The sequence below is a fragment of the Triplophysa dalaica genome, chromosome 22 (assembly GCF_015846415.1).
Source record: "Triplophysa dalaica isolate WHDGS20190420 chromosome 22, ASM1584641v1, whole genome shotgun sequence".
Lineage (NCBI taxonomy): Eukaryota > Metazoa > Chordata > Actinopteri > Cypriniformes > Nemacheilidae > Triplophysa > Triplophysa dalaica.
This window is the reverse complement of record NC_079563.1, coordinates 6,925,584-6,938,033: the sequence shown is the minus strand read 5'-3', so window position 1 is coordinate 6,938,033 and position 12,450 is coordinate 6,925,584. Positions and strand designations below refer to the sequence as shown.

At 44.1% G+C, this 12,450-nt stretch overlaps 1 protein-coding gene across 1 annotated transcript in view; it reads left to right on the top strand.

The window, feature by feature from the left end:
• ugcg (UDP-glucose ceramide glucosyltransferase) overlaps positions 1 to 12,450 on the top strand; it is a 29,468-nt gene that overhangs the window by 7,169 nt on the left and 9,849 nt on the right. Inside the window, exon 2 of the mRNA XM_056736213.1 lies at positions 6,506 to 6,647. Coding sequence (XP_056592191.1) covers positions 6,506 to 6,647 — 142 coding nt within the window. The remainder of the gene's footprint in view (positions 1 to 6,505; positions 6,648 to 12,450) is intronic.

Sequence of the window (12,450 nt, the reverse complement as noted above, 5' to 3'; positions counted from 1 at the left end):
CACACACTCTCTCACTCACACGCTCTCTCACTCACACGCTCTCTCACTCACACACTCTCTCACTCACACGCTCTCTCACTCACACACTCTCTCACTCACACGCTCTCTCACTCACACGCTCTCTCACTCACACACTCTCTCACTCACACACTCTCTCACTCACACGCTCTCTCACTCACACACTCTCTCACTCACACACTCTCTCACTCACACGCTCTCTCACTCACACACTCTCTCACTCACACGCTCTCTCACTCACACGCTCTCTCACTCACACACTCTCTCACTCACACACTCTCTCACTCACACGCTCTCTCACTCACTCACTCACTCACTCACTCACTCACTCACTCACTCACTCACACACTCTCTCACTCACACACTCTCTCACTCACACGCTCTCTCACTCACACACTCTCTCACTCACACACTCTCTCACTCACACACTCTCTCACTCACACGCTCTCTCACTCACACACTCTCTCACTCACACGCTCTCTCACTCACACGCTCTCTCTCACACACGCTCTCTCACTCACACGCTCTCTCACTCACACGCTCTCTCACTCACACGCTCTCTCACTCACTCACTCACTCACTCACTCACTCACTCACACACTATCTCACTCACACACTCTCTCACTCACACACTCTCTCACTCACTCACTCACTCACTCACTCACTCACTCACTCACTCACACACTATCTCACTCACACACTCTCTCACTCACACACTCTCTCACTCACACACTCTCTCACTCACACACTATCTCACTCACACACTCTCTCACTCACACACTATCTCACTCACACGCTCTCTCACTCACACGCTCTCTTACTCACACGCTCTCTCACTCACACGCTCTCTCACTCACACGCTCTCACACGCTCTCTCACTCACACGCTCTCTCACTCACACGCTCTCTCACTCACACGCTCTCTCACTCAGACGCTCTCTCACTCACACACTCTCTCACTCACACACTCTCTCACTCACACACTCTCACACGCTCTCTCACTCACACACTCTCTCACTCACACACTCTCTCACTCACACACTCTCACACGCTCTCTCACTCACACACTCTCTCACTCACACGCTCTCTCACTCACACACTCTCTCACTCACACGCTCTCTCACTCACACACTCTCTCACTCACACACTCTCTCACTCACACACTCTCTCACTCACACACTCTCTCACTCACACACTCTCACTCACTCACTCACTCACTCACTCACTCACTCACACACTCTCTCACTCACACACTCTCTCACTCACTCACACACTCTCTCACTCACACACTCTCTCACTCACTCACACGCTCTCTCACTCACACACTCTCTCACTCACACGCTCTCTCACTCACACGCTCTCTCACTCACACTCTCTCAATCTCTCTCACACTCTCTCTCACACACTCACTCACACGCTCTCTCACTCACACACTCTCTCACTCACACACTCTCTCACTCACACACTCTCTCACTCACACACTCTCTCACTCACACACTCTCTCACTCACTCACACGCTCTCTCACTCACACACACACTCACTCTCTCACTCACACACTCTCTCACTCACACGCTCTCTCACTCACACACACACTCTCTCTCTCACACTCTCTCTCACTCACACTCTCTCTCACACACTCACTCACACGCTCTCTCACTCACACGCTCTCTCACTCACACACACACTCTCTCACTCACACGCTCTCTCACTCACACACACACTCTCTCACTCACACGCTCTCTCTCTCACTCACACGCTCTCTCACTCACACGCTCTCTCACTCACACGCTCCTCTCACTCACACGCTCTCTCACACACTCTCTCACTCTCTCATGCTCTCTCACTCACACACTCTCTCACTCACACTCTCTCTCACTCACACACTCTCTCACACACTCTCACTCTCTCACTCACTCACACACTATCTCACTCACACACTCTCTCACTCACACACTCTCACTCACACGCTCTCACTCACACGCTCTCTCTCACACTCTCTCTCTCTCACACGCTCTCTCTCACACTCTCTCTCTCTCTCACACTCTCTCAATCTCTCTCACACTCTCTCTCTCTCTCACACTCTCTCAATCTCTCTCCCACACTCTCTCTCACTCACACAGTCTCACTCTCTCTCTCACAAACTCTCTCTCTCTCTCACACTCTCTCAATCTCTCTCACACGCTCTCTCTCTCACACACTCACTCTCTCTCTCTCACACTCTCTCAATCTCTCTCACACGCTCTCTCTCTCACACACTCACTCTCTCTCTCTCACACTCTCTCTCACTCACACACTCTCTCACACACTCTCACTCTCTCATGCTCTCACACTCTCTCTCACTCACACACACTCTCACTCTCTCATGCTCTCACACACTCTCTCACTCACACGCTCTCTCACTCACACACTCTCTCACTCACACGCTCTCTCACTCACACACTCTCTCACTCACACACTCTCTCACTCACACACTCTCTCACTCACACACTCTCTCACTCACACACTCTCTCACTCACACACTCTCTCACTCACTCACACACTCTCTCACTCACACACTCTCTCACTCACTCACACGCTCTCTCACTCACACACTCTCTCACTCACACGCTCTCTCACTCACACGCTCTCTCACTCACACTCTCTCAATCTCTCTCACACTCTCTCTCACACACTCACTCACACGCTCTCTCACTCACACACTCTCTCACTCACACACTCTCTCACTCACACACTCTCTCACTCACACACTCTCTCACTCACACACTCTCTCACTCACTCACACGCTCTCTCACTCACACACACACTCACTCTCTCACTCACACACTCTCTCACTCACACGCTCTCTCACTCACACACACACTCTCTCTCTCACACTCTCTCTCACTCACACTCTCTCTCACACACTCACTCACACGCTCTCTCACTCACACGCTCTCTCACTCACACACACACTCTCTCACTCACACGCTCCTCTCACTCACACGCTCTCTCACACACTCTCTCACTCTCTCATGCTCTCTCACTCACACACTCTCTCACTCACACTCTCTCTCACTCACACACTCTCTCACACACTCTCACTCTCTCACTCACTCACACACTATCTCACTCACACACTCTCTCACTCACACACTCTCACTCACACGCTCTCACTCACACGCTCTCTCTCACACTCTCTCTCTCTCACACGCTCTCTCTCACACTCTCTCTCTCTCTCACACTCTCTCAATCTCTCTCACACTCTCTCTCTCTCTCACACTCTCTCAATCTCTCTCCCACACTCTCTCTCACTCACACAGTCTCACTCTCTCTCTCACAAACTCTCTCTCTCTCTCACACTCTCTCAATCTCTCTCACACGCTCTCTCTCTCACACACTCACTCTCTCTCTCTCACACTCTCTCTCACTCACACACTCTCTCACACACTCTCACTCTCTCATGCTCTCACACTCTCTCTCACTCACACACACTCTCACTCTCTCATGCTCTCACACTCTCTCTCACTCACACACTCTCTCTCTCTCACACACTCTCACTCACACGCTCTCTCTCACACTCTCTCTCTCTCACACGCTCTCTCTCACACTCTCTCTCTCTCTCACACTCTCTCAATCTCTCTCACACTCTCTCTCTCTCTCACACTCTCTCAATCTCTCTCCCACACTCTCTCTCACTCACACAGTCTCACTCTCTCTCTCACAAACTCTCTCTCTCTCTCACACTCTCTCAATCTCTCTCACACGCTCTCTCTCTCACACACTCACTCTCTCTCTCTCACACTCTCTCTCACTCACACACTCTCTCACACACTCTCACTCTCTCATGCTCTCACACTCTCTCTCACTCACACACACTCTCACTCTCTCATGCTCTCACACTCTCTCTCACTCACACACTCTCTCACACACTCTCACTCTCTCACTCACACACACTCTCACTCTCTCATGCTCTCACACTCTCTCTCACTCACACACTCTCTCACACACTCTCACTCTCTCACTCACACACACTCTCACTCTCTCATGCTCTCACACTCTCTCTCACTCACACACTCTCTCACACACTCTCACTCTCTCATGCTCTCACACTCTCTCTCACTCACACACACTCTCACTCTCTCTCTCTCACACTCTCTCTCACTCACACACTCTCTCACACACTCTCACTCTCTCATGCTCTCACACTCTCTCTAACACTCTCACTCACACGCTCTCTCTCACACTCTCTCAATCTCTCTCACACGCTCTCTCTCACACTCTCTCAATCTCTCTCACACGCTCTATCTCTCACACACTCACTCTCTCTCACTCACACACTGTCTCACTCACACACTCTCTCACACACTCTCACTCTCTCATGCTCTCACACTCCCACTCACACGCTCTCTCTCACACTCTCTCAATCTCTCTCACACGCTCTCTCTCTCTCACACTCTCTCTCTCACAATCTCTCTCTCACACTCTCTCACTCACACTCTCTCTCACACACTCTCACTCACACGCTCTCTCACTCACACACTCTCTCTCTCTCTCTCACACACTCACTCTCTCATGCTCTCACACTCTCTCTCCCACACTCTCTCTCACCTCTCTCTCTCTCACAAACTCTCTCTCTCTCTCACACTCTCTCAATCTCTCTCACGCGCTCTCTCTCTCACACACTCACTCTCTCTCTCTCACACTCTCTCTCACTTACACACTGTCTCACTCACACACTCTCTCACACACTCTCACTCTCTCATGCTCTCACACTCTCACTCACACACTCTCTCTCACACTCTCTCAATCTCTCTCACACGCTCTCTCTCTCACACACTCACTCTCTCATGCTCTCACACTCTCTCTCCCACACTCTCTCTCTCACACAGTCTCACTCTCTCATGCTCTCACACTCTCTCTCCCACACTCTCTCTCTCACACAGTCTCACTCTCTCATGCTCTCACACTCTCTCTCCCACACTCTCTCTCTCACACAGTCTCACTCTCTCTCTCACACAGTCTCACTCTCTCTCTCACACAGTCTCACTCTCTCTCTCACACAGTCTCACTCTCTCTCTCACACAGTCTCACTCTCTCATGCTCTCTCTCTCTCTCGCAAACTCTCTCTCTCTCTCACAAACTCTCTCTCTCTCTCTCTCTCTCTCTCTCACAAACTCTCTCCCTCTCGCGCTCTCTCACTTACACGCTCTCTCTTGCACTCTCTCACTCTCACGCACTCTCTTTCTCACGCACTCTCTCTTGCACTCTCTCACTTACACGCTCTCTCTTGCACTCTCTCACTTACACGCTCTCTCTTGCACTCTCTCACTTACACGCTCTCTCTTGCACTCTCTCACTCACACGCTCTCTCTTGCACTCTCTCACTCTCACGCTCTCTCTTGCACTCTCTCACTCTCACGCTCTCTCTTGCACTCTCTCACTCTCACGCTCTCTCTTGCACTCTCTCACTTACACGCTCTCTCTTGCACTCTCTCACTCACACGCTCTCTCTTGCACTCTCTCACTCACACGCTCTCTCTTGCACTCTCTCACTCTCACGCTCTCTCTTGCACTCTCTCACTCTCACGCTCTCTCTTGCACTCTCTCACTTACACGCTCTCTCTTGCACTCTCTCACTCACACACTCTCTCTCTCTTTCTCACGCACTCTCTTTCTCACGCACTCCCTCTCTGTCACGCACACTCTCTCTCTCTCTCTCAAACACACACTCTCACGCTATCTCACTCTCACACACACTCTCTCTATATCTCTGACACACTCTCTCTCACACACACACAAACACACTCTCTCTATCTCTCTCACACTCTCTCTCTTTTAAATACAAAATTGAAATAAAAAAAATATTATTGACGATAAATAATAAAAAAGCATAATTCAAAAAAATAAAACTCAAATCAAAATAAATATGACCTACATAAACATAAAAGCCACTTTTATTGCAACAACAATAAATTAAATATGAATACAACAAATGTAAAGGAAAATAACTCTGGCTCTGTCTTTATCACACACAAGCTGTACATTAGGAGTCTGCAGATAAACATGAAGGCTTCTGCACACATATGTCAGCATTCACTCACAGGCGTACTGAATAGTCCTGTTGTTCGCTTTAATTTGGTTACTGCAGATTGCAGCTTGCAAATAGAGTAAGCTGCATTTGCCTCCGTGTCAGCAGTGCAGACCTGTATCTTGTTTCAGAATGCCATATGCTTCACCACATTTTGCCATGGAGACTCTTACAGGCGTCATGTAATTCCATTTTTGATTAAGTATGAAATAAGACTGATCACAGTCACCCAAACCTTTGCAAAATGCTTTTCCCTTTAAATAATATAATTGGAAATTATTTATGCAAGTATTTTCGCTAGAGGTGCATGTTTAATACAAACATCTTTTGTATTGATGTTGTCATTTAGGCGCTATTAAAGTGCTTAAATGGGAATGTTCTTGTGGTCAATAACTGGAAATGTCATTCTGTTTTACATAGCCGTCTGCATCTCAACAAGAAGACCACAGACAAGCAGCCGTACAGCAAGCTGGCCGGGGTCTCGCTGCTGAAGCCCCTCAAAGGAGTGGACCCCAATCTAATAAACAATTTAGAGACGTTCTTCGAGCTGGATTATCCAAAGGTATTGTGTTATTCCTCTAAAGGTTACATTCGAACAACTGTTTGTAATCTCACAACTCTTATCACACTGTTTCTGCCATGCACATGAATGATACTTTGTACTTGTGATAAAGAAAGTTGCTCCGTATATTAAACTGTAGCTATAAATCTTTGATTGTACTGGATGCATTAAATGATGGTCACAGTGTCTCTTTCATAGAAGGGAAGGGAATTGAGGGATTTTTGCACACATTCTGTGAGAACTTTGTGTCCTTCCATCCTGTTGTGTGACGCACAATAATGTCCTGCTTCCAACTCATTTCACACTTGTTGGGTTGTCTATATGAACATCTACATTTATGGGCCAATCTGATTTGGTAGTAAAATTTTTTGGACTGTTTTTCAGCGGTGTGATTGTTGTCAAATATTTATACCTCGTTTAAGGAAATGATCTATTCCATATATGTCCGTATGTCATGTGGTAGATATGATTCCTGTCTAGACCCTGTGCTATTGTGGACAGGTACTTGACTGGAAAAAGGCACTTAAGCTCTCAGTATGTTCCTGAAAAGAACAATGTGATTTTTTTTCCCCATGATCTGGTGGATTGTTGCGTTCCACCTGTTAATGGACACACGACCTATTATGTAGATAATTGAATAGCCTATTTTGAAATTTAGCAAATTGTGACTTCCTCTCATGTTTACATTTCCGTAATTGTTTTTAAGCTTCTGTTCAGTTATTGTTTAATGTTCATTACAGTTATAATAACAAGTGCATTTTCGGAAGTAAATGTTAATAATGCTGCCTTTCAAAACTCTGGACTCATGCTAGCATAATTCCACGTAATGTTAGCATGTTATAGCATGACACTAGCACGATGGAACATCATAGCATGTTTTCACATGGAGCTGTCATGTATAGCACGTTTTAACATGATTTAGCAAAAAGCCCAGATAGCACAGGTACGTCAGTAAGATGTCTGCTAAGGATCTGGAGATCTGAGTCAAATCTTCCGTGTAAAAACTTCTGCTGATCATCTTAGAGCAGTTTTACATCCCTTCTAAATCATAAACATCTTACAGACATCTTTTAGATGTCTTTATGACATCTGAAAGCGGACGTCGAGCAAACAATGTCTTGCAGGTGTAAAAACAGACATTAAATAGATTTGACCAGATGTATGTGTGCTCTCAGTTAGCTAACATGTTCTTACTTAGTGCGATCATAAACCTGGCATGATTTGCATAATGTTTACTTGTTAACATGAAGCTAGCATGATGCTAGAATGTGTTAACGTGATCCTTTCATGATTTAACGTGATGCTGTCATGTTTTTTTGTTATTGTTAGCACAATATTATAACAATGTTAAAAATGCTAGCATCCTGTTAAAACTTGTCAGCATCATGTTTAAGCATCCTGACATCATGTTTAAACACATTATCATCATGCAAAAGCATGTTAACATCATGATAAAACATACTTCCACCTTGTTAAATCATGTTACAACATGCTTTGCTGCGTAAGCACAACTAGTTATGTTTTTATTATGGGAATTTTAGGGGGACTTGCTAGATTTTAGTGACGAAAAAGATTTTCTTTACATGATGCGTCATTCTTTTATATAGAAAAATGGAACATAGAATTTCACTTCATTAGTCTTGATATTTCTGGTGAAACTCCACTGAGTCAATCAGGATTTGTGGCAGCTGTGTCGAGCGATAATGAAGAGGTTGCCGGACAGAAACACGCAGCATGCGTCTCCTGATAATACATACTTATCTTTGTTGCCGAGCGCTGGCACCATCTAATTACCTTGTTTCTATTTTGCATCCTGAGCGCAAAGCTTTGGATACATCACTGATACTTTTGTAACGAGACGCTTTTCCAAGTAGGCCGGCTCTGTGAAACAAGAGCTTCCTTTGGACGATCCGAATGATCCATTTGTACGATCTCCTAAATAAAAAGGGAAACGTTTTCTTTGTCAATGCATTTAGTGTGTAGTTTGAAATTTAGCCCTGACTCCAGAACCTTCAATCTCTTCAGAGATTACGTAGAAAAACTGTTCATCATCAGTAGTGGAACACAAACAAACCTACTGTGAATTAAAAAAGATCAATCTGAAAACAATCAGTCCATGATTGGCAGTTTTTCACTAACTTTGGTCCCATAAATAAGTTATTTGCTTCTTTTATTCACTATATGCACGGCTACTTCTGTGTTTTTGAGAAGCCACCGCAGACACATCCATTGAAGTGTCAGCTCTCAAGATGTGGAGCAGATGGAGCACGTCGAAGATTGTTGTGTCAATCTGGTTTAAAGGGAGAGTAAATTTTAACAGCATTTTTTTTGGGTGAAGTATCCCCTTAAGGGTGACTAATATTAACTGAGGTAGATAAACCATCTGTGTCTTTTCGGTTTTCTTCTCGAGGGGTCTGGTGCGTGAAGTAAGATGACAGGCTGCATTATTTCTGCAGTAGTGCATTCAGTCGTGCAGTTCGGCATTCTGTTCCATTTCAGGAAACTGTTGGGTCAAGGATTGAGTCCTCTCTGCAGTGTTGGGTAGCGTTTCAGAGCAAAGCTGAATGTCAAGGAGCGGATCACAATGAAAACATGACGAGACGTTTTATATTGATATACATTATACATACATATCACGTGTGATCAGTAATGCTTTAGATGTGCCATACTTCAGCTGTTAGACATTTGCATGGCAGTGACAGGAGAAAATGCCAAAGTGTATGATGCTGTATGAGCGAAAGAATGTTCAGGCGGAAAGATCTTTTCATTAGATTGTGAAGAAAGCATTAGGTTTATCAGACCATCTGCTTGTAGAGTTAAATATCTCTTCCTGACCGTACAGGCCTGTCGTAGGCATACATCACTGCTCAAAGAAAAAGAAAATTTCACGAGAGATCTGAAGTGTCGAAAGTTTTCAGGCGTTATTTAGATCGAAAAATAAAAATGCTTTTATAATCTCTTCTCTTCAAAAATTGTTAATTTACTTCCGTCTTTTGATCAGCTGACACAGAGCTCTTATCAAAACGTAATGCTGTCATGGTTATGTAATTTGTCTGATGATTAATTGTGTAATAATGACTAAGATTGAATGTTATAAAAATGATTATTAACTAATTCAGCCACAAACTTGTATTATGCAATTCAGTTCTTTGTAAGTTTTCACTTGCAATATAGAATTAAAATACTTAACACTTTTACATATATATATGTATTCAATCAAGACAATATATCTTTCAGAGATGTCACATTTTTGTAAATAACATAAAGAATCGCGATAAAGGGATTGTAACACCTAACCAACCAACTAACATTGAGAAGCTTATAGTTTCGTAAGCCCAGAAGGAATTGTTTTTACAAACGGATCAATACAAAAATACAAAGCTGATACGACTCAAATGCAGGAGAAACGTTGTTTGAGCGTAACAGCAAATGACATTCGAGGGGAAGCGGCCGCCTCCAATTTCTCGATGCAGGAAAAACTGCGAATGTCATAAGAGGTTTTTGTTTTACAATGTATGCAAAACTGCCTTTTTCTAAGACGTTTATCAGAGGCTTTTACACAACAGATGTTTTCCAGATCTTTAGCAGACATCTAACAGACGTATCTGTGCGTATTTATGTGCATGGGGTTTCAGATAGCTTTTTTCAAAACCAAAAACCAACAAAAAAACAGGATACTGAGCCAACATCGATCTGAAAGAAACCGCTTCTGAAATGTCAGTCGACCCTCTATTGCTCTCGCCATTTCCTCATTCTCAAGAAGAGTGCATTGTTTCCGAGTGTTAGACACAACTCGACCCCAACTCCATTAAGTGTAGCTACAACAAAAGTATGACGAGACACAATATAAATCGAAAGCTTTCAGGCATCGCTGTGTGTGGTATCGAGCTTGTCCAAAGGTAAAAACAGACCTGCTCTATTACTGGAGAAGCCACTTCCCCCTCCTGCCGCTTCATAATACTTAATAGCCACCACGTTGCCATGACGATGGCACCGGACCTGGGAGCAGAGAGACAAAGGGCCTTTTCTGCATGCTCGGAGATGCTCGTACGCAACAGTAACCCTGAGGGAAGTGGTGGAAGAGTGGGCCGTTTCACTTCAATCATTTATAAGAGCTGCCCTGCGGTTTACATGCAGACAAGATGAAGAGAGTTTCTGAATAACTGTGCCGAGATCTGACTCATCTTTTCCATCAAAATGTGGGCATTTGCTTGATAGGTTTGCGTGTGGGTGCGACCCAATGTTGTGGATAACACAAATACCATCGAAATGGTAAAGTAAAAAAAAAGAAACGTTTATATTTACTTTCAATTATTACACGAACTTGTATTGCGTTTTATGGGGAATTATTGTTTAATGACAAAAAGTTGCAGATTGCAGTTTTTACTCGAATTTAATAACAAAAAACTAGCCGTAAAATAAGAGTCGATAGTAATGTTGTTTTAAAAATTACAAGCTTTTGTTCAGTTGTGTTTGTTTTCTTGTGTGTGTGTTTTAGGGATTAGAATTGTAAAGACAGTACACACGTGACCAGGATCAAAATTAAAACCAACATTTAGTTAAGTTAATCTGCTAAGAGAAGGTGGAGATCACCTGTTGCACAGTCAGTGTTGGGTGTCTTTAAACACCCTGAGCTGATGTCCGGGGTGTTATGGCTACTCTGGAAGAAGAACTTTAGTTTAAGCTTTGTCGGCGGATCGGTTGGAAGGACGATCCAGACTGGCAACAATATAGGTTGGGTGTGTCCGTCCAAAGAACACAGAAAGCAAGCGAACATCAAAGTGGGCAAACCAGATGCACACTGCACCAGTGCACTTCACCATCAAACGTTCCTTTCTAAAACCTGTCAGATGGCAAAATTCACTGCAAATATATTTTTTCTCTGTAACGCCCCATGATTGCCTACACATGCAAAAAGTCGTTTATCTAAGCCGAGCACTTATCAGAAGTTCTTCATCTCTCTGTAGACATTGGTGGGTTATTATGGTTCGTGGTTGATAACATGGGCGTCTCTTCAGCTGTGTCCGCTTTTGGTTAAATAGTGATGGTGTGATTATGCTGTTTTTATTAAATCGATCCAATGGTTAATAATAGACACGTGATAGACAGAGAACTCTGTATATCTGAATATTAGTAAGCATTGTGCTTTGACCCGATCATGAGAACACATAAGAAGTTTACCAACGTGCAGACAGGACCACTAGCGCAAATGGAAGCGTAGCTCTTTTTATCAAACGTCTGTTCGATTCGTGGTATCTGACGGTTGGCTCTGAATTTTCTTTGCTGTAGAGTTGTCCATGACCTGAAACTCTTCCGAATGTTCTTGTAGGATCTTATTGTGCATCATGAACAGAGAATTTGGTCTGCGTGGTTCTTTCTCCGCTCACTAGTCTGTGCGTTTCGCTTTATTCTCATCTTCAGCGTGTGTGGTCTGTGGCCTCTGCTCACCTGTCTATGAATCTAAAGCTTTTCTCAAACTGTTTCTTGGAAATGTTTTAAGTGCCGTTTGTGTTCATGGGTGCTTTGTTCAATGATTAATTGCGATTAATCGCATGCAGAATAAAAGTTTGTGTTTGCATTAATATATGTCTGTGCACTGTGCATATTAATTCTGTATTTATAAACATATACATGTATGTATGACATATATTACCTAAACGCAAACATTATTCTGGATGCAATTAATTGCGATTAATCGTCGAACGACCCCACAGTTTTGTGGGGTTTTTTTCTGATTTTGCTTTATGTGCTCTTGTTTTTTTAAGATTATCAGATGCATATTTTTGGTTGTGGCCCGAGTTCA